At 34.7% G+C, this 22,937-nt stretch overlaps 2 protein-coding genes across 3 annotated transcripts; one reads left to right on the top strand and one right to left on the bottom strand.

The window, feature by feature from the left end:
- The first annotated feature begins 1,054 nt into the window (after positions 1–1,054).
- LOC130956145 (uncharacterized) lies at positions 1,055–8,992 on the top strand. Of its 2 annotated transcripts, none has more exons than XM_057883184.1 (9): positions 1,055–1,279; positions 2,099–2,204; positions 4,543–4,856; positions 5,018–5,123; positions 5,178–5,552; positions 6,219–6,295; positions 6,377–6,501; positions 7,653–7,928; positions 8,678–8,992. In XM_057883184.1, the coding sequence occupies exons 1-9, from the start codon at positions 1,152–1,154 to the stop codon at positions 8,695–8,697; spliced, it is 1,527 nt and encodes a 508-aa protein (XP_057739167.1). In that variant the 5' UTR covers positions 1,055–1,151; the 3' UTR covers positions 8,698–8,992. The 2 variants fall into 2 exon arrangements, with proteins under 2 accessions (XP_057739167.1, XP_057739168.1); XM_057883185.1 differs by having other exon boundaries at positions 1,061–1,279; positions 5,199–5,552.
- Positions 8,993–13,912: 4,920 nt separating this feature from the next.
- LOC130954257 (gamma-glutamylcyclotransferase 2-3) lies at positions 13,913–17,528 on the bottom strand. Its single transcript, XM_057880994.1, has 8 exons — positions 17,253–17,528; positions 17,068–17,144; positions 16,569–16,622; positions 15,035–15,091; positions 14,879–14,919; positions 14,713–14,784; positions 14,208–14,287; positions 13,913–14,122 (listed from the first exon to the last, which is right to left on the bottom strand). The coding sequence occupies exons 1-8, from the start codon at positions 17,359–17,361 to the stop codon at positions 14,055–14,057; spliced, it is 558 nt and encodes a 185-aa protein (XP_057736977.1). The 5' UTR covers positions 17,362–17,528; the 3' UTR covers positions 13,913–14,054.
- Positions 17,529–22,937: the final 5,409 nt, after the last annotated feature.

The following is a 22,937-nucleotide window of genomic DNA, read 5'->3' as shown; positions in this document are numbered from 1 at the left end:
TTTTCATACTAAATCAAATTTAACAATATAATTATTATTATTATGTGTTAAGTTTAACAAAATATTTTTTGACATAAAATACAAAAGAACTATTTATATTTTATTTTGAGATAAATATAATATAATAAGTGGTATATATGTATATAAGTATTAATTCTTTTTTAAAAAAAATTGTGGGGGCAAATGCCCCCTCTATATTAAACGTGGATCGGTCCCTGGCTGTGAAGGAAGATGGGAGTTGTGAATAGGTAGGCGGTGATGGACTCAGCAACAATATGACGGGAGCTATGCGGTTTTTTGTGAAGATTCCGAAAAGAAGAAGATTTTGGGTGAGTATGAGTGAGTTTATCTTGCATGGCTATAGAGTATAGACTGAAGCTATGAATCATCTATGATGTGAGGGAAATCCTAATTCCTAAAAAGTGTTTATATGTATATATTCGGAGCGGGTACACCCTAAACCCGACCATACCCTATCTTGAGTCTGCCCGACTCAGGTCAAGTTATTGCCCTTTCCATTCGGGTATGGACGGGTTGGGTACCCGCGTATTCAGAAACTCCTCCAAGTCTAACCACGTATTGATACTCCATTTATTAAGGGTTTATCACTAGCCAATGGATTGCTATAACACAAGGCGAGATTCTAACTCCTAATAGTTGTTTAAGTGGACGAGTGAGATGATCATTTAACAAACTCAAATTGATTAAGACAAATACTAATTATTTTTAATATTTTAATATTAAAAATTTTGAGAATTTGATTTTAATTATAACTTTATAAAATATTTATAATAATAATTACTATATATATTATTTAATTTTTTAATAAAATTTTTAATATAATTTTATGTATTTTCTGTACAAGGTACGCGATCATACACTAGTTAATGTAATATTACATAATTAGACTTTTTTGGTAGAAAACTATTTTCTCAAAATTAAATTCCTAAACTTTTTTTGTTTGTAAAAATTAAACATGAGCGGCGAGGCCCGAGCGGTCATAGGCAAAAATAGATTATAAAATGGAATTTGGCAATTTGCCCTAAGTTGGTATCCTGCCGATTTCATTTTGGTTTTTGTTTGAACCTGAACTGAACTGAAGGAAGTACCAACCCCATCTCACAATAACACCGATACATACACATTTCATCATGGGAGAGGAAACACCGGAGACTGAAACTCCGAAGAATGTTGTCAAGGCTGAGACACCTGTTATTGTTGAGACCCAAATTGAGACAGCTATGCTTTCTCGCGTCCCTCACTTCAAGGAACAAGCAGAGTCAGTACTCTCTCTCTCTCTCTCTCTCTCTCTCTCTCTCTCTCTCTCTCTCGTAATTAATCTACTTAGTAGGTATATCGTTTTGCTCTCTAATGTAATAATGTGCACTTATAAGTTTGATTTCTAGATTTTTATTTTGGGAAGAAAGAAACCTTGCTTGTGTTGTCGTTCGTTTATGATTTCTGGGGCTTTGGATGGTCTAGCCATGTTGTAGTAGTGTGTGCTTGTATGTGTGAAACTCTTGAGTGAGGCATTATTAAAGGGAATTATGGCATATATTTTTGGCATTTCTGAATTGCCGAAGTCCAAAAGGGTTTAGGAAAATTTGGACAAAAGGAGAATCTTGGTCTATGGAAACATGTCTTGTTTCCTTTTGGTGGTGTTTGTGAGTTGGGATCTTGGAGATAAAGAGTCGGAAGGGTGGTTGGTAAAATGGACTCTGCTCTACTCATCAAGCATTCTCTAAGATCCCAACTCACGAGTAAAGCCTTGGTAGTCTGAATTCTGAAACTACCGGATGGTTCATTGAGTCGGATTTTGCTGACATGGGGACTTGGTGTCAATTCAATTAAGGAAGAAGATTATACTCCTCCTGTCTTAGAGGTAGCAGAATGTCTTAAATGACATGAACCCAACGACAATTGAATGCTATTGAATCAGTTGTTCTGTGTTCCTTGAACTAAAGTTTAGATATATGATTAGTTTGAGTAACCATAATCTTCCCTAAGTAAGGTATTTTGTGATCTGAGTTTATATATACACAATGGACTGTGGATGTATCTGAAATTTGAGCAATTTTTTTTTTCTTTTTTAATGCAGTTCTTTGACATTTGAGGGGGTTCGTAGACTGCTTGAGAAGGACCTGGGGTTGGAGGAATTTGCATTGGATGTCCATAAGAGATTTATCAAGCAATGTTTGGTAAAGGTACCGTGTTATATTAAGCAATATTTTTTCTTTGCTTTTATTTTTATTTTTATTTATTGAGGATCTCTATTCCTCCATGCACTTTGTATTATCCAACACTTGTTAATAAATTTCTTCTTTTATGGAAAAAGTTAATCTGACCGTTGAAAATTCATAAGAGATAAGTGATCTGATTTTCAATTAATCTAGCAAACATGCAGTTCAATGTCTAATAAATCTGGTCACATCTCTAACCAAACTAGATGTAATTTGTTGTGTCTTCATACTTTATTGTGGGACATCTTGCATCCTTATGCAATGGATTTTAATTGGAATATTGTGAGAAATAAGTGCAGATTGAGAAGTGTAATTTTCACAATGGCAAGACTTTTCTACTAAATTGTTCAAATGATGAAAAATATAGAAAATAATTCTAGTAATATTTGGCTCCATTTTGGATGCGACCCTTTCTCGGACCCTGCATTAACGCGTGTTTGTGCACCGGGCTGCCTCTTGTTTGCCCTGTTGATGTCTATGTATGGTCGTTCTTATCAATGGTTCCTTGTTCAACCCTTCTGGTGGAAGGAAGGAAATTAGTATGTGTGATTTTTACTGACCGATGAGAGTTCCTCTTGGGATAAGACATATGACTATGAAGGGCAGGTGGCCACCTAAGCAACTAGTTTGTATTAGAGTATCAAGTGCTGTTTCTAATATGTTACATAAATGAACAGTAATTTATTGAAGGTTGTCACGAGACCAAAAGAAATTGTCTTTATAATGTTTAATTTGTATAATGGGGTGAATCATGAATGTATTTGATGCTAAGTTCGCAGAATCCCTGAAGGCATAGAATGACAATTACTTGAGGTCATGATTTCTTTTTTGTTACATGCTGTGTTGTGTGTTTGATTGTCTACGTACCACATTACTCTAGTGGTGAAATGGCTATGGTGCTCTCTCATAGAATCAATCTCTTTGGCATCAAGTTATCAAAAGTAAATATGGTATGGACAGTAATGGTTGGTACGCCAATGCTGCTACTCATTCTAGCCCTTGGAAATTCATTTTGAAAGGATACTCTGCTTTCAAACCGTTGCTCTCCTTTATGGTAGGTGATGTGTCTTATTTCTTTTGGGAAGACCGTTAGATAGAAAATACCTCTTGAAACCTGGTCTTTCCTCTTATTCATCATCTATCTTATTTGCGTAATTCTCTTTTCCAGTCTTTTTACATTGCACAAGGTTCTTGTTTCTCTTGGGACTTCCATTTCTTTCGTAACCTTAATGACAGGGAATCCTCTAAGATTTTGATTCTCTTATCTCTCCTTGATAATTTTTCTGTCTTGTAACCCTGACTAAAGGATATAGTCTCTTGATTCCTTTGGTAGTTTTAGTTGTAATCCTTCTTCCAATTTCTTACTCACTCCTAGAACACAACTTCTTTCCATCTAAAGTCAAATCTTTAGAATGCACAACTGTGCTTAACATAACTAATACCAAGGAATTGTTGCAGGTTCAAAGGCCACATAAGGCTATCTCCCCTGATATGTGTGTTATGTATGGGGCAAATTCAGAGTCAAATTCACATATGCTTTTGCATTGGCCAATTGTTTTGTTATGGAACAATTTGTTTAGCATCTTTGATGAATGTTGTGTCTGTGCCCTGTAGCTTATACCAATTTCTATTGACTAGTTTGGGTTTGGTAGCAGAAATTATGGCACTGTGTAGTTTTCGCCACTATCTGGACTATTTGGTTGAAGCGTAATGCATGTACCTTCAATGACATTTTATAACAAGCATGTTTTATGGGGATAGAATCAGATGCCTAGCATCTAGTAGGTGTAAAGTTCATGATCTCTATAGGGGACTTTTCCACTTGGACATGTTGAGAGATTGAAAGCTATATTTTATAGATAAATCTCATTTTTTGTTTTTGCTTTTGTATAGAGGAACCCTTATCCCCCATTTTGTATTTATCCTTATCCTCATCTTAATGAAATTCTCTTTTTATCAAGAAAAAAAATGTCTCTATACCTTGAATAGTATATATGTTGTCAAATCTTGAACATGGTTGGTTGTAATTAAATAATTTCATTATTTTGTAAATCTAGTGGAGCAATTATACCTGTATTTGCTTTTTATGTAGTATAATGGGTCATGTAAGCAGATTTTGATTAATATAATGAAATGGTAAATAGTGTGTTCTTTAATTTTCAATGCTAATTGCCATTGATGATTATTGCAAATTGCTTGAGAATGTAGTTGTCTGTTTGGACTCAAATTTTGAAATGATGAAAAATGCTTAAATTGTCTTATACCATCTGTCATTTTTTTTTCCCTTCATTGTGATGAATAGTGCTTAGAAGGTGTTGGTGATGATGATAGCCAAAAGATATCTGGGGAGGCAGGGGTGAAAGGTGCAAGTACAAAAGAACCCATAGGATCAACAGATGAATGCCAATCAAAAGAAGATGCAAAGGATCGTTGCCCTGAAGATGAGGAGAAAATGGAAGATTCTCCAGTCTTGGGTCTACTTAAAGAAAAAGAAAAGAAGGGAGTTAAAAGGGAAACCAAGGAAGATAAAGACAATGGTGGAAAAGTAGTTCCAAGTGAAACTCTAATTAAGAAAGCACTTCGAAAAAGAGCTACTTACATCAGGACTAATTCAGAGTATGCTACGGTTTCTTTCAATTATATATCCTTTTGACCTCTTTATGACATGTATACTATCCCTGTCTTTACATGCGGTACATTTATTCACATGAACTAATTCTGGTTAATATAACTAATTCTTAAGGTATAACTTTTGTACTTTTGACTCACAATTTCAGGAAAGTCACAATGGCTAGCCTTCGTCGACTATTGGAAGAAGATCTTAAACTCGATAAATTTGCTCTTGATGCCTACAAGAAGTTTATTAGTCAACAGCTAGATGAGGTAAGTTCATATGCTGTCAATTTAAATGTAATTGATGCCTAGTCTGATTCTTAGAAGTCTTTGTTAAATGTGAAGGTATTGAATTCTTCAGAAGTTTCAAAACCTTCAAGCAATGCCAAGAAAATAGTGAAGAAGAAAGGTGATACCCCAGTAACTAAAAAGTTAAGCAGTGTAGAAGAGAGCTCTGATGCTTCAGATAATGAGAGTGATGAGGAAGTTGTCAAACCAAGAAAGGAAATGGTTAAAAAGGCGAAGAAGCAGAGTACCACTGAACCTAAAAAGCGAAGCGGATCCATGGAGGAAAAAAATCTGCCTAGTAAGAAAAGGGCCAAGCCAGCTAAAGATGCTTCAGAAGACAGCAGTGATGCAGAAGGTAGTGGAGGAGACTCTGAAGATCAGTCCCGTTCTTCCCGAGAGAAACTCACGAAGGTCATACTAACTAATATTTATATGGTGATTGCAGTGATGAATTCTTGGTTCTAAGTTCTACAGTTGAGAGCATAATTTTTGAGAAATGCTAAGGGGTTATCAAAATTTGTTGTTTTTGGCCATCACTTAACCATCAACTCAATTTCTTTAGTCTAGTTCCATTAGTCTAGTAATCCAATAACATACTTTATCCCATATTTTTAAACATTGATGGCTAACTGACGGCTAAAAACAATAAATTCTGATGGTCCTCTAGCATTCCTCTTCATATTTTAAGAGAACAGTTATAATCTCAAAATTGAACTGCACCTATGTTACATAGCCAGTCCTAATCCTGAATAGAGAAGGAGGGTTGTGTTAGGCCCTTGAAAGCCAACATAAAAGTTTGTTGAATCTTCATGACATGGACCAAACACGTTAGAGCTCAATGGCATCGTTTGATCTATGTAGCCGACCTCACCTAGTGGGATAAGGCTTTGTTGTATTGTAGTTATGATCCCAAAATTTAGTAGCTGCTCACTTAAGTTAACTACATGCTTGTACTTCCCATCTGATTTTATACAAAGTTTATTCTTCATATATTATTCTTTATTTCGTGTTAGTTTTTACTGAGTAAATGGATGATGCGAATCTGATTGGACTATATCTTTCTCTTCCCAACTGCAGAAGAAAGAAGTTTCAACTCCTGTGTACGGTAAACGTGTGGAGCACTTAAAATCTGTTATTAAAGCATGTGGAATGAGGTAATTTCCCTTTGTTGTATTCATTCTATGATCTTAGTTGTTTATTGGGGATAATAGGCTGATGTTATTGTCCTATTACAGCGTGCCTCCTTCAATTTACAAAAAAATCAAGCAGGCACCTGAAAACAAGCGAGAAACCCAGCTAATCAAGGAGTTGGAGGAGATACTGTCTAGAGAAGGATTGTCTTCTGATCCTTCTGAAAAGGGTGAGTTAAATTATTGAGATAATATATGTAAATATCATATCCTGAATGATTGAAGCATTTATTACTTTATAAGAGAAGCTATTGCTTCAGCTATAGCTCTGCTCATTTATCTTCACTACAGCCTAAACAGCTAAATGCTTAGCTGGTTTTATCTTCTGTTTACTAGTTTTAATCATGTCTAGTTATCTAAACTGATGCATGTAAGCATAATATGATTTTAATTCGTCACGGTCTATCCATATTCAAATTAACCCCGTGATGGTATATACAACACCTGTAACTAACTTGGTTTAATAGTTGCAAACTGAATTGTTAATCAAACATGTTTTGGACGTCTTTATTAATATATGAACCTGTCTTTTAAGTTTTAATCTTTATTGTTGAAATTTATAATGTTATTTGAAGTGATTTATAATATAGGATAGCTAATAAAATGAATGGATCTTGCAATGAGCTTATAGCTCTTTCGCTCAGATGGATTCATCTAAGTTTTCCAGATCACTCTTCTTGTTCTTCTATGTCGGTGCTTGCTCCTCCTATGTAACTGAAATAATATTAAAAAGGGAGGGAAAACCCATTTCTTTATGTATTTTTATGCACATGATAATGTCATCCTTATTGTCGGTATTCGTTCGGAATAGTACACTAACAATCACTGCAGAAGTTGCCTTGCTAACTTACAAAACTGGGGAGATTGATTCCTTATTCATTTGGTACAATATTGTACAAAAGCTGATGGAAGCATGTTCAAGCTCTGATAAGAACAATTGATTAAATAGGGTATCTAAATAGTTTAAGGTAGATGAAGACCAAAAAAATCATATAGATGAAACCATTATGAAAGTGCTAGGTTTGAATGTCTTTTCGATGGATATTGTTTACAATTCACACAATAGCATCATTTGGTTTTTGTCTTGATGCTGATTCTAATTTCTCTGTGGAGTGGAAGTCAGTGTACCACAGGTAAAGTTGAATTCATTTTCTTGTTAAGTACTCTGCCTTTTCATTTTATTTTTATGGATTCTGCATTGAAGTGTACATAATGACTGCCTAGTCCTTGGATATGATTTGGTCCAGCTATATGTTATTCCATCTTTTTTCATTTGATACCTTTTTTACCCTCATATTTTCTCTCTCTCTTGTGAACATAGAAATCAAGGAAGTTAGAAAAAAGAAGGAAAGAGCAAAAGAACTTGAGGGTATTGATTTAAGTAATATTGTGTCGAGTTCAAGAAGGAGGTCAGTGACAAGCTTCACACCTCCTCCTCCAAAGCCCAAGATTCCAGTTGAAACTAATGGCAATGATGCTAAGTCTGGTGATCATGATAAAGATGATGAAGATGATGATGATGAAGAGGATGAAGAAGATGAAGAGGAGGAAGATAGTAGTGATGCTGAAGAAAGTCAAAGCGATGAATTTAATGAAGGTAATTTAATATATGATGTGGCTCTGCATTTTTATCTTTGGTTTATGAGTCTTAAGTTCTGCAATCTCTGTTCTTGAATGCTTTTCGTGGAGTCCTCAAAATAAATAAATGCTTTGATAGGAATCACATTAGAGAGCTGCATGGATCTGGCCTAGGCAATTGCATAACTTAATGAGCTGTGAGCCATGCCAGTGCATCATAAAATGAACCTGTCATTTCAGGCCTAGATGCTGTGAACGCTTTACTGATTATGGAGGATATTTTACCCCCCAAAAAGATACTTGTGTGTCCAGGATGGAATTATGAACGGATTTATTAGGAGAAAACTAAGTCAGAGTATACCCAAAAAGAAAAGGAAGAAAGAAAGCCAAGGTAGCACTAAAATAGGTGCTAAAATCTTTCCTTAGGTGGCTTGGTTGTGTTAATAGATCAAATGGAGAGTATCCCGTGGCTAGAGGTAGAGACCCTATGAGAAACCATGCAAAACCATTGTGGAAGATTTAGATTTTATTTTTGAGTTGGTTCTACAATAGGAGAATGTAGTCTTGTCTAACCCACATAGTTGACGGAAAATAGATTTGGTGGTGCAGTGGTGCTTTTATTGTATATTTGTGTATGCAAGGCCTAATCTTCTAGTAACTTTGATATTTGTTGTGCACATAGCTTTTGTTTATCTTATGCATTCTGTCCACCTCTCTACAGTCGAAGTTTTACACAAGGTTACATTGTTGTCGTTCTTGTTTATGCAGATGAAGATGACAGTGATTGAAATTAAGGCAGGTACTTTAGTGGTTAAAACTTAAGAAAGGTTAGAGTTGAGAACTTTGTAATGTAATGTGTCATCTCGTCAGCTTGTGTACTTACAAGACCCCTCCAGCTTCTCATCAATGGTGTTATATTTTTCTGAGGACCACATTGTTAGGAGCCTTAGACAAACTCTGGTTAGAATTTAGTCTTGATGGGGGCGTTAACATTTAGATTGTGCAAATGGCAGTGCGATGAGTATGAAGTTAATACTGTTTCTTGTGTTATTAAATCTCAGCAAAACATATTTCAATTAGTAAGTCTACAGTTGGTTGCGCCTGAATTGGCTTTGTTGGAGGTATTGTATGTGCTAAAAACTCATGTACAAATACTCAAATACTCATCTTTATGGTAAAACAAGTAGTAGTTTTTTTTTTTAAATTTTAATTTGAACAAAAATTTGGAAATAAATTAATAAATGATATACTATATGGATTAATCCACGAAAAAGAAAAGAGGATTAACTACATGTATGTTCTATGATAGATAGAATATTATATTAGTTATAATATCATTTGGTTTATGTAACTAAGTGACCTCATCTAATGTAAGGTTTTGTTGTGTGCAACATATACAGAAATAGTTGTGGCAGGGGAACTATTTTAAGTTCATTGTGGGCGCACACAATTAACTAAGAATTCAGTTCAGTATTGCAATAATTCTGGTGTTACTAACATTGTATTGGTTTGATAATATGCCACTTTCTCTGTTATTGATTCACTTCTAAATATTCACATACATTAATAAAATAATTGAAAGCTTTTTAAAGATACAAAGTCATAAAAATATTTTACAAAAGGGGCCTGCTACACATACAAGTAAAAAGGCCGTACAAGTTTTACAAGTTATCAGCCCAAATTTCATTAACACGCGCATTAACTCATTTTGAATGGAGCGTAACTACACGCGCCCCACTCAAACGGTTCTCTTCGTCTTCTTCTTCTTCTCTTCTTCGTCTTCTTCTTCCTCTTCCTCTTCCTCTTCCTCTTCCTCTTCTTCGTTTTTTTCGATTTTCATGGTTTCTGAAATTTTTCTTATTCTTCTTGCTGCACGTTCTTCTTCCTCTTACTCTTCTTCTTCTCCTTTTCTTTCGTTTCTGCACGTTCTTCTTCCTCGTTTTCCTCTTTTTCTTCTTCTTCTTCATTTACGTCTTTTCTCTCTGTTTTCTCGTTTTTTTCGATTATTCATGGTAAAATCGTTTTTGAAGAAGAAGAAGCAGCAGAAGATGAGGAGGAGAAAGAGAAAGAGTTCTGAATTATGCATGATTTACAGGTACTATAATATGAAGTGGTGATCCAGATAGATTGGAACCCATATATGACGGTATGCATAGAGATCTGCATAATACACCCAAACACAGACTATAAATACACCCGATAACAAATTAAATTTACACCCCTGCTGCAGATTTTAACCCAACACTACCTGAAAGCCACTTGTTGTCCACAAGACCAAAATTAATTAAACTCTCTCTGGTGTATTCAAAATGTCTGATCTACAGGTACTATAATATGAAGTGGTGATCCAGATAGATTGGAACCCATATATGACGGTCTGCATAGAGATCTGCATAATACACCCAAACACAGACTATAAATGCACCCGATAACAAATTAAATTTACACCCCTGCTGCAGATTTTAACCCAACACTACCTGAAAGCCACTTGTTGTCCACAAGACCAAAATTAATTAAACTCTCTCTGGTGTATTCAAAATGTCTGATTTACAGGTACTATAAGATGAAGTGGTGATCCAGATAGATTGGAACCCATATATGACGGTCTGCATAGACATCTGCATAATACACCCAAACACAGACTATAAATACACCCGATAAAAAATTAAATTTACACCCCTGCTGCAGATTTTAACCCAACACTACCTGAAAGCCACTTGTTGTCCACAAGACCAAAATTAATTAAACTCTCTCTGGTGTATTCAAAATGTCTGATTTACAGGTACTATAATATGAAGTGGTGATCTAGATAGATTGGAACCCATATATGACGGTCTGCATAGACATCTGCATAATACACCCAAACACAGACTATAAATACACCCGATAACAAATTAAATTTACACCCCTGCTGCAGATTTTAACCCAACACTACCTGAAAGTCACTTGTTGTCCACAAGACCAAAATTAATTAAACTCTCTCTGGTGTATTCAAAATGTCTGATTTACAGGCACTATAATATGAAGTGGTGATCCAGATAGATTGGAACCCAAATATGACGGTCTGCATAGAGATCTGCATAATACACCCAAACACAGACTATAAATACACCCGATAACAAATTAAATTTACACCCCTGCTGCAGATTTTAACCCAACACTACATGAAAGCCACTTGTTGTCCACAAGACCAAAGTTTAGCAGAAAATCATTCCAATTACTATCAAATGAGTCTTTGCTATGAGAGTTTCATTTTCCCTCTCTGCTACATGTAATCAATTGATTCTTAATCTCATTTTCCTTTCTATTTGTGCTCCGAACTCTTGTAGAAAAACCTGCAACCTTGGTATAGTTTCTGTAAAACTTTCGAGCATCTTCAAGGGTGGTAAAGGTCATTCCAACCTTCGGAACAAACTGGTCATCAACAACAGAGAGGTTGCAGAATACACTATGTCAAAAACTATAAATACACCATGTCAAAACGAAGCTGGAGTTACAGAGAGAAAAACTAACGTCAATGACGAAGAACAAACCAATGAGAAAGGAGAGGAAAAGAACGATCGAAAAATCAGGGGAAGACGCGCGAGAAGAAGAACGATGAAATTTGAAAAGAAAGAAAACAAAGAAGGAAACAAATCTTTTAAATTTGGTAGTTATACAAACGCGGGATCTTTGTATGGCGCGTGTAAGTGACGTAGGAGTTGCAGCGTGTTTTAGCGGATTAGGCGTTAATGAACTTGTAATAGTTACAAGCCCTAATCGCTTGTATGCTAAGCTTTTCTCTTTACAAAATTACCTTTAATTGTCCTATTTATTCTCAAATTATTTTACTTGCATCTCACTCCACATTTTCCAATCATATTATTGAATACGAATATAATTAAAACAAGGAATTAATATTGCATAAATTTTCTAAATGGACAATGATTTGAGAACATACATCAAGCAGTCAAGTTTGAAGAAATTTTCATCGATAAAAAAAATGAAATCGACTTTCATAAATATTTGATTTGAAATTAGTTTACCAAAATGTAATGTGTCGAAAATTTGGTTGAATAAAAAGCGAGCCAATATATATATCACGTTCTTCACAAACACTGACACAAAAACAAAACTCGACGTTGAGTTCTTCACACTACGTGCTGCCACTCCACAAGGCTGCCGCCAAATGAAAACACTACTCGTATTTTCACTAAATGAAACACTACGACTATACCTATAATGTCGTGTTTTTTGTCTTTGAAACGCTACATCTTATATGTCGTTTTCTATGTTTTTTTTTTATTTATTTTTGGTGCACATCCCAACATCACATTCTTGTAAAACATTTTAGAGTAAAATAATAAATAAATTTCTGAATATTTTTATTTTGGATAAATTAATTTTTAAAGAAAAAAATACCAATAAAATCTTCTAGGATAGCATATGTAGACACAATCTTTAAATTAGTCCCTATAATTAGGGTAGAAAGTTTTAATTGAACTAACTTGTCTACGTTTAATATTTTAGAGCACTTTATTGATACTTTTTCTTTAGAGACTAATCTGTTCGAAATGTAAATCCTCAGAGGTTTATTTGTCATTTTACTCAACTTTTTAACATCCTTTATTTTTGTAACCAATGTTTTATTTTTCTTTATACATGTGAATCGGCTAAAATTTGTTGAAGTAAAGTATCATTTGTCCCCAATGTTTGGGGTACATCGCAAAGTTGTCCCTCATGTTTAAATTATCCTATTTAAGTCTCTAATATTTTAAAATCGTCTCAATGTTGTCATGTCATTAGGAATCTGCTAACAGAATTGATGGCGGGACAAAATTGAGATGATTTTGAAACGTTAGGAACTTAAATAGGACAAGAACATTGAGGATAAAAACGATACATTACTCTTATAAAAATTACCAAATCAAGTAAAATAAAAATAAATTTTAATAGAATGCATTGCATTATGAATTCAAAATTTTTACTCATCATAAAATACTTGTATAATGACTAGTAGATAAACTTCCGAAAAAAAAAGTATGATATATAATAATGTCTCTAATATATTGAAATTCTTTAATGTTTAATTTAGTCAAACTTTAATTTTAATTTTATCTTTCAATAATATTAATTTTTTATTGTAGATAATTATTTAATCTTTTAAATTACATTTAAGTAAAATTATTTTTACTCACATTACTTTTATTCTAAATAACTTTATTTATTATTAAGAGTAAACTTAAAAAATAAATTAAATAATTACCTATTGTAGAAAAGGTGAAATTATGGAAGAAAAAAAAATTAAAATTTATTTAAAAGTTAAAAATAAAGTTTAAATTAAATTAAATATTAAAAAAATTTGGTATATTAGATTTAGAGATATAATTTATACTTTATTGTATATTACATTCTCTCTTTTTTTTTTCTTGAAAGTTTATATATTAGTCATTTTACAAGTATGAGTAAATCTTGAATTCGTAATGCAATTTATTCGATAAAAATCCACTATCAATTTACTTGATTTGGTAATTCTTCTAAGAATAATATATCATTTTTGTCCCCAACGTTTTCGTCCTATTTAAGTTTCTAACGTTTTAAAATTGTCTTGATTTTGTTCCACCGTCAATTCTGTTAACAGGTCAATAACGATAGGACAATATTGAGACGATTTTGAAATGTTAAGAACTTAAATATAACAATTTAAATAATAGAGACAACTTTGTTGGGTCAGAGACAACAAATACTTTACTGAATTTGTTATTATGAATGAGGAGTGTATGCAATCTAACTCTATTGGCTTTGTATGTGTTCTTTTTTATGGTATGGAAATGTGTGATCGGTAGGTCCGCTTAATTTGCAAAAATTTTTTTGAAAATCTTTTAATATCAAATCCGAAGGTCTAATTTTTGCTTCCCAAAACATCAAGGGTTCGATTTCTACACCTTAAATCAAACCGTGCTGTATTTGAGATTAACACCCTTACAATGCATGATTATGAAAAATACCATTCCTACCCCAATATAAAAAATAATTATGTATTTTAATAATTGATTAATCATTCATCTACGACAAACATATGCAGTGTTTCCCCAATAGAATTAAAGTTAAAAGGGATTTGTTAAAGTCTCAGGATGTTGAAAGCTGACAGAATACACTGAAGCATTCAATGTTTCTCCGAAAGAAAACGCCTCACTTCGTTTGCAAGATCAATAACATGGTTGTCTTGGCATCCTAAGAATGATTAGTAAAAATAAAATAATAAATAAAAGGGAAATTCATATAAAAATGATTAAACTATATGTTAAAAAAGTCTAACCTATTTGAAGAAGAGCCTTTTCAAGTTGGAAAAGATAATCTCTGTTAGGTCCTGAGGGCCCTTCAGCATGAATTATTTGTCTATAGGATGAAATATAAAGAATCCAAAAGTTGTAACTATTATACGAAATTCATATAAAAAGAATGGATCCAGTTTGGTTTTAAACCACAAAAAAAAAAAAAATCCAAACAATGAATACAAATCCCCAAAAAGAATATGCACAACACAGTTAAAATTTACAATGTAACCCTGAATGCATGAACAATGAAAAATGCATTTAAAAAGTGGAACAAATGAAATCTATCTGATATTGAAGGTTCAGTTACAAGCAAATTATCGCATTATTTGTATTTAGTAATCAAAGTGTTAAAAGATCAAGCTTATAGAAGTGATGTTTAGATATAATAAGGTTCTTGAAGCCAGGATCAGCAAATTAATATATTATCATGAATCATTTTTTATTGTGCGCAACAAAGACAATGCTGTGTCGGGGGAAGATGAATACCTCGCTATATGTTCAGAAGATGCAGGACCCAAGTAATTTACATTAACTTTCTTGTCTGGAGATGCTATATACCTGAAAAATGTTCACACCAACTATCTAAACTATTGACGATCAAAGAGACAAGAAAAAAGATGGAAACAGGTCTAAGGTTGTTTCTTTCACTTACACCATGACACCAGTTATGGCTGGGCTTGTAGCATTAATATCCTGAAAGAGATTTCAAATACATGCCAAATTTCATCTTTCGAATAACATTTATTATAGAGCAGAACGAAACGCCACACCTTATTGGTCTGAAAAGATCTTGGCATAAGGTACTTACGGTGAAAAGATCCACATATTCCTTCTTGTCATATTGCTTCTCTCTCACTTCCAGATACTGTGCAGTAATTAAAATTAATTAATAATTTTATCATTTAAAGTACTGAGCTATTCAGTTAGCTACTGAAAATCCCACAAGGAGTAGAAGAACCATTCTCCTTTTTGTCTGCAGCTTTAATTGATGGATAAAAACTCTACATATAACGTTGGAAACAATAGACCAAATCAGCTTCATGCTTTAGCTCAGAGGCTATCGTTCCTTGAGATGCTTTGCTGAGCTGATAACATATAACAGTAGGCCACAATATCATGTGTGTAGAAAGGCCATTGTCATAAAGACATGCGTTATTTGCAAACCAAAAAGAAAAGACTGGAAATTATATCCACAACAAATTTATATCTATAGTAATGACTAATTACATACGAAGTCAGATGGCCAGGTGATGCGATCCCACGTTAGTTAGGAAAGTCATTAGTTTATTATGAATAAAGGGGAAGAAGAGATTAGAGATGGTGGGTCTTTCTTATTTTGGACATTTGTTGGAGTCATGGGAAGACTTGACAGGTCTCTCTAATATTATCTCTATCTTGTATAACTCTTCAATAAACACTCCCTCTGATTAAAGATTCTAACGCAAAGTCATATATGTAAGCCATTCCAAGAAGTGCTAGCGCAGCTTAGTTTAACGCTTGAACTGAGCCTTAAGCATTTTTAATTTGTATCAGTATTTCTAGTTTCCAATATGGGCCTCGCTTGTGATGTTTAGCATTATTTTTCAATGAGACATTTTTCATCTTATACGCTGATGTCTAGCAACATGATCTTCATTTTCATCCCGAAATAAGCCACTATGGCATGAACTAAGAGCCTAATTCTCAATCCTTAAAATTAGGGAACTGGATACAATGGGTGAAAAAGCAAATATTTCTGCCATCAGTTGTTTCATATACTTCATTGTAAAGACCTCAACTGCCAAATTAGCTATGTTATCATGAATATGAATATAACCACAACACTTAAATGCTTAGATAAACATAACAAACTAATTAAATCAATATGATGTTCTATCATTACGAATTAAATGCTTGTTTATATTTAATTACCTGAAAATCAGTGTATCACAACACTACCGTAAATCTGTAATGCTTAACAAAGACTAATACTAAAATAAAGACGTCTCATTTGGTAGGGTTAGTTACATACATTAGATGATGCCATGGTATCTTGCCATGAATCATGTTTAAATTTAGACACCTTAGAAAAGCCTAATATCCTAAATAAATATTCAGACCATTACTGTTACTGTAATTTAAAAGGTTGTTCATTACCTCTTCTCCAGTCTACTGATTAAGCCTTCACATTAATTTTCGAGGATTTATGATTGATGAGCTAATTTTGTGTGAATAGCATAAGGTGGGGTGTGTGAGTGTATATATATATATATATAAGAACTTTTGACTGCTAGGGCTAATAATATAAATAGGAAAAGAATATAGATTTAATATAAAAAAAGATAAAATTTGAAGAAGCATACCGTTAATGCGATTTCTTGGTCTTCTTTCTTGGAGATCTTGTAAGCAACTCCCCACTATATCCTTCCAAAACACAGTAATTTTTCATTTCACATATTGATTGCATTTGATAATTTCAACTCGTAACATATTAAAAGCCAACAACAGGAAAGACTAGACAGAAAACAAAATAAGAAGAAAAAATTGAAGTTTAATGCTTGAAAACTAAAATCAATTTTAGTCTTGAAGCAGATAAACTTGAATCAAGTAGGATATCTTCATAAACTTCACAATTACATCTATACTCAGGTGATGAACTATGAAGCTTGTTATCACTAATAGATCAACATGAATAATATGCCTTGAAGACTTCTCTAAAAATGGTTAAATCAGAAAATATTACTCAAAATAACCTAATAATCAACTTTGAGTCTGTTTTCATTGATGACGATGGCTCCGAAGCACATTAAACTGTGATATCACAGCACATGTGTAATAGGTGAACTCTGATTGAAGACTTACACATATTTCTCCTTCAGCAGGCTCCAGGGTCACTGTTCTTCCAGGATACTCAGGTGTTCCTCTGTGGTCAGTTGAGCCTAAAAAGAAAAATCATGAGAGAGAGAGAGAGAGAGAGAGAGAGAGAGAGAGAGAGAGAGAGAGAGAGAGAGAGAGAGAGAGAGAGAGAGAGAAATGACGAAACGAACCTTGGTAGAAGACACGTCGATAGCCTTTGATGAAACCAACGACGCGCTCATCGAAGTGAAAGCCAGCCTTCCAGATGAGAGAACCATAACCAAATACCCACATTACCATTTCTACCCGATGTATGTTATATTATGAACAGAAGCGATCACTTGGCAGATTCGCAACTTGTTGTGACGAGGAGAAGAGCCAATTGGAGCTGGCAAGTTAACTCAGGCTCTGACTCACTCTGCCTTGGAGTAGACAAGAGTACACGACTGACGACACATTTCAGGGAATGGATCGTCGGCTATAAAGTATTTTTTTTTCTTTTGTGGCCCACAATATTTCCTAATTCCATAGATAAAAAATTATTTTCTCCCAGATCTGAGCTCTAAATTTAGCGCTTAATAGATTGCTTTATGTATAAAGTGCAATTTAAACTCCTCATACTTAAGTAACTAGTGAGCTGATCACTCAATCAATTCAAGGTAGTTTGTCGTCTATAAAATATAAACTCCCCAATTATCGTTCACTTTTTTTTAGAGAAAAAGATAAATTTGTCTCTAACTTTTTGTGTCACATACATTTAAGTTCTTAAAGATTAGCCAATATATTTAAATCCCTAACTTTCTCAAAATCTCGACACCTAGATACCTCCATCCATATGGAACTACAAAACATAATAGAGATGTCTAATATGAACACCGTTCTACAGAGATAGCCGTTACTGTAATACTCCGTTACTCTAAACCTTACCTCTAGTCGTAAAGCAAAGGATAACAAAATACCACGACAGTTCTAAAGCTATATGTATATAACTAGAAGTCCGATGAAGGAGTAAAGCTCAAAGTTGCATAAAACAGAATTACGAAATGCGAAGTGTTCACACACAATAACTAAAAGCATAGGTACGAACAGAACACGACATAATACATATAAAACCTTGTAGCTTATAGATAGCTCCAAGATACACAAAGTAATAATTAAAATAAATAATATATATATATATATATATATATATATATATATATATATATATATATATATATATATATAAGATGACTAGTCACAGCTTGCGGAGTTTAGACCAGCTAGTCAAATTAAAATACAAAAGAGTTTTGGAAGTTTAAAACAGCTTATACAACTTATCTCTCAAATCAAGCCTCTAAGGCCATAAAGTATAGAATATGAAAGGTGAGAGAATAACTACCACAAAAGTAAAGTAAAATAAAGCATAAAAAGATCACCCTCCGCTTTGTCACTATATCCGCAAACTCACCAAGGTAGGTTGCGACCTGCATTTGAAAAACAATAACAACATATGGTATGAGAACCAGAAGTTCTCAGTATGGTAACAGTGCCCAAAATATAAGATGTAAGGTTCCGAGACGCCAAATACAATCCTAGAACTTAACATCAAAAACAGATATTCAATCTTAAAACAAAATAAATAACTTAAACCGTAAACATGGTATTCTAACTTAAGGGATTTCTAACAAACATAGCACCACTGTCCCACAGTCTTCGCCAGCCTAACCTCCGTGCAATCCCATCGCCACCACCTTTCGATCCTCCTCAACGCCAGAAAAACACATTTAATGCAAACAAGAAAAGCACAAATAATATTCATGTATAACAGGTAAATCAATTGCCATTTAGACATATTATTCAAATAGGCATAACTCAAGTAGTCAAAGCAAGCAACCATGTAAAAGATGCGTATGATGAATGTCTATCCTATTTGGCTCGTGATATCACTTGTCGGTTCAAAATGCCAACCCGACATATCTCCGGGGATGTTGCTTTTCTTCCCTGCCAGGGATATAGGCCCTGCACACTCATGCAGCAAAGAATCTGTGTAAGAACCGCAACTGATCAACCGATTAATTAAGTGATTAATTGTCCAAATTAGATCCCAAAAAGTTAGAGAGAGAATTTGAGAATTTAAAGGTGATTTTTAGACTCGGTGGGTCTTTTTGAGTCAGAAAATGTGCCTTTTGTGAAAAACCGTAAAAAACCACGAACCGACAGTTGAACCGGTTGAACCAATTCAAGTCTGCCCGGTACCGCACGAGAAAAGTGAAAAACCGTCGAAAATCTTAGAAAAATTTTAGAAGTTGAAAACTGGGCGTTAATTTTAAAGGTTTGGTTCGAAGTTGGGTTAAACGGGCTAAATTGCTAACGGGTTGGATCGGGCCCAAGTTGGGCCCAAGCCCAACATATAAAAGGCTCATTTAATGAACCAAACCGGCCACAACACCAAGTTGTGAATTTATGTTTAATTGGAACCCTAGATTGATTTGAGGTGATTTATATGTATGCAGTTTGATTATGGTTATTGGAGTGGAATTGAAAGCTTGGATTATGGTTGGAAGCTTGTTTGTGCTAAATTGGAGATTTGGTGTATATAGGGAATCGACCAAGGTATGGTTTCGGTTTTCTCTATGTAGTATATAATATTCATGGACACTTAGGCTAGTGACCCATAGGATAGGTTTGAATTTAAATGGTTGTTGAGTTGTTAAATGATGCAATGTGGTGATTTATAATGATTGTTGGGTTTGAGTATGATGAATGATGGTAATATGATAATGGTGATTGATTGTGTAACTTGAAAAGGAATAATGATGATGTAAATGATGTTGAATTTGATGATTTGGCATTATGGTTGTAAAAGTGTGATATATTGGTGTTGATGTTGAAGATGATGAAATGTGAAGGAAAATGTGGTAATGTTGGTGTATTAGGGCACAACAGGTTAATTTTGATGAAAGATGGAGTTGTTGAATGGATTGGTATGATTTGGAATGTGTATGGTAAGAAATTGTGTAAATTGTGAAGTTTGGTAAAATTGGATTTTTGGTAAACTTTGTTCGATCATAACTTTTATTTCAGTTTTAAAAAATTGGTGAAACTTGTCTACAATTAAAGATCTTTGAAAACCCTTTAAATCGATATAAAGTTTGTGAAATTTGGAATTTTGTAGAGGAAGTTATGATCATTCAAAGTTGGTGTTAAAAATCTGAAATTCTACAAAGTTGCAGAATTTTATGATTTCTGATATGTGCGCACGCACAGTCTTGTGCGGATGCACATACCTGTGCGCACGCACAGGCAAGGAAGCACGTTCTGTTTGTAGCGCTAGCATAGACCCCTGTGCGGCCGCACATGTCCTGTTTCTCAAATTTACTTGTTTTCAACTATTCTACCTTCCCAACAAGGTTGTAAGCTTCTATAACACCATTTTAAGACTTTTGGGCCTAGTTTTGGGTATTAGAACATGGGATATAACTTAAGGGTTCTAGTATATGATTTTATGATAAATTAGAAAACGGAGGCCTAGGTTTCTGGCGTGCTGAGAATGGTTTGATGTTAGGTGAAGGATGCTTGATATATGAGATGAGAAATGATGAACTTTTGATAGTTGGAAGCTGAGTTGTGAATGGATAGTGGTTGAGATGAGTCGGGGACTCGGATTGAGATGATGGATATCTGTATACTGAAAATGCTTTTTGAAAACCACTGAAATAATGTTTTTACTGAGTTTATGAGACGCTATGCGCCCGGCAGGGACGGTGGTTAATCCTGCCTGTCGAGGTAGCGGCGGCGGCATAAGGACGGTGGTTAATCCCGCTTACGTTGAGATGTGAGGTCTGAGGCAAGAGTATCCCGCTCGCGTCCCTTCGGATCTATAGAGCGTGCAGGAGCCGGTACCTGGACAGTGATCCGAGCACTATGTCTCGGGGGTTCCCATATGAGAAGTCCGAAGGGTGACGTCTCCATGGAGATGTGTCGGGTTAGCAGTTGAACTGATAATGTGATATCACAGCTAGTAGAGCAGGCATTCATCATATGCATTCTCTATCTGTTTGTATGCTTTGTTTACTTGTAATGGCTTGCCTAATCGAATAACATGCTTACTTGCTATCTGAATTATTTGCCTTATATGCTTCTACTTGTGCTTTGCTTGCATTGTATATTACCTGTGTTTTCTACTGAGATTGAGGAGGTTCGGAAGGCGGTGGCGATGGGATCACATGGAGGATCGGTTGGTGAAGGCTGTGGGACAGCGGTGTTTGGTTAGAGTAGAAATCCTCTAAGTTTGATTACCTGGTTTATTTAAGTCAATGTTGGTATATTATGCTTATCTGTTTTAGAATGCTTAAGTAATGAAATCTTATGATGGATATAGAGCTTAGGATTTCCTTTGGCGTCCCAGGGTCTTATATCCTATATCACTGGGCACTGTTACCATACTAAGAACCTCCAGTTCTTATACCATATTTCTGTTGTATTTTTCAAATGCAGGTCGCAACCCACCTCGTTGAGTTGCTTTGGATGGTGACAGAAGCGAAGGATCTTAGATTCTTTTGGAGTCTTTTTGGTTTATTTTGTTTATACATCTCTCCTTTTGTATTTTGTTTCGCCTAGAGTCTTTTTGGTTTATTTTGTTTATACATCTCTCCTTTTGTATTCCATTTTCACTTGTATTTTGTTATATCTTATCTATTTCTTGTGTCTTAAGCTAGTAGCTTTGTTAGTACGTTTTGCGCTTTGAAATCCTGTTTTTGAGCTATGTCTTTCATCGGGCTTCTAGATTATACCATTTTTCTATATATATATATATATATATATATATATATATATATATATATATATATATATATATATATTATGTATGAGCTTAGAACTGTCGTAATCTCTGATTAACCTTTGCTTTACGATGCGAGGTAAGGCTGAGACTAATTAGGGTGTTACAATCTGCCACGCCAAGGATATGGGCCCTACACACTCATGCGGTAGAAAAGGTTATCAATCATAACTTCATCCCAGGGATATAGGTTGGTGGACGAAATTGTGATCCATGTTCTAATTATTTTGAGATGAAGGCTTCTAAAGGGCAACAGCTGAATTCACAACTCCGTTCAACTAACCAGCAAGTGTACTGGGTCGTCCAAGTAATAAACCTTACGTGAGCAAGGGTCGAATCCACAGAGATTGTTGGTATGAAGCAAGCTATGGTCACCTTGTAGATCTCAGTCAGGCGGATTATAATTGGCTTTTAATAAGTTCGAAAATTAATAATAAAAAGAAATAATAAAAAGGATAGAATACTTATGCAGATTCATTGGTGGGAATTTCAGATAAGCGCATGGAGATACTGTATGACTCAAGGACGCATGCCTTCCCACTGCTTCAACTCAATCCTTCTCACTCCTTTCCATGGCAAGCTGTGTATAGGGGTTCACCATCAGCGGTGGCTACTTTCAATCCTCTCGGGAAAATGATCCTATGCGGTTGTCAATCGCACGGCTAATCGTCTGGAGGCATCACCCATGGTTGATGGCTACATCCCATCCTCGCAGTGAAAACTAATGCTCACGCACTCTGTCACAGTACGGCTAATCACTGGTTGGTTCCCGCTCCTACTGGAATAGAATCCCTTGATTCTTTTGCGTCTGTCACTAACGCCCAGCACTTGCAAGTTTGAAGCACGTCACAGTCATTCATTACCGGAATCCTACTCGGAATACCACAGACAAGGTTAAACTTTCCGGATTCCCAGGATCCTACTCGGAATACCACAGACAAGGTTAGACTTTCCGGATCCTCATAAATGCCGCCATCTATCTAGCTTATACCACGAAGATTCTGTTGGGGAATCTAAGAGATACACATTCAAGCTCTGTTGCATGTAGAACGGA

This window comes from Arachis stenosperma, chromosome 10, assembly GCF_014773155.1.
Source record: "Arachis stenosperma cultivar V10309 chromosome 10, arast.V10309.gnm1.PFL2, whole genome shotgun sequence".
In the NCBI taxonomy this organism is placed as follows: domain Eukaryota; kingdom Viridiplantae; phylum Streptophyta; class Magnoliopsida; order Fabales; family Fabaceae; genus Arachis; species Arachis stenosperma.
This window is presented reverse-complemented; position numbering and strand designations above follow the sequence as displayed.

What these genes read in the sequence shown, in the direction of transcription:
- LOC130954257 (XM_057880994.1), bottom strand. Translation starts at nt 17,361, where the DNA reads ATGGTAATGTGGGTATTTGGTTATGGTTCTCTCATCTGGAAGGCTGGC. An exon ending in CTGCTGAAGGAGAAATATGT is followed by an intron (nt 16,623 to 17,067) that starts GTAAGTCTTCAA and finishes GGAAGGATATAG; the next exon opens with TGGGGAGTTGCTTACAAGAT. An exon ending in AAAGGCTCTTCTTCAAATAG is followed by an intron (nt 14,123 to 14,207) that starts GTTAGACTTTTT and finishes AATCATTCTTAG; the next exon opens with GATGCCAAGACAACCATGTT.
- LOC130956145 (XM_057883184.1), top strand. Translation starts at nt 1,152, where the DNA reads ATGGGAGAGGAAACACCGGAGACTGAAACTCCGAAGAATGTTGTCAAG. An exon ending in ATTAAAGCATGTGGAATGAG is followed by an intron (nt 6,296 to 6,376) that starts GTAATTTCCCTT and finishes GTCCTATTACAG; the next exon opens with CGTGCCTCCTTCAATTTACA. An exon ending in TTCTGATCCTTCTGAAAAGG is followed by an intron (nt 6,502 to 7,652) that starts GTGAGTTAAATT and finishes TTGTGAACATAG; the next exon opens with AAATCAAGGAAGTTAGAAAA.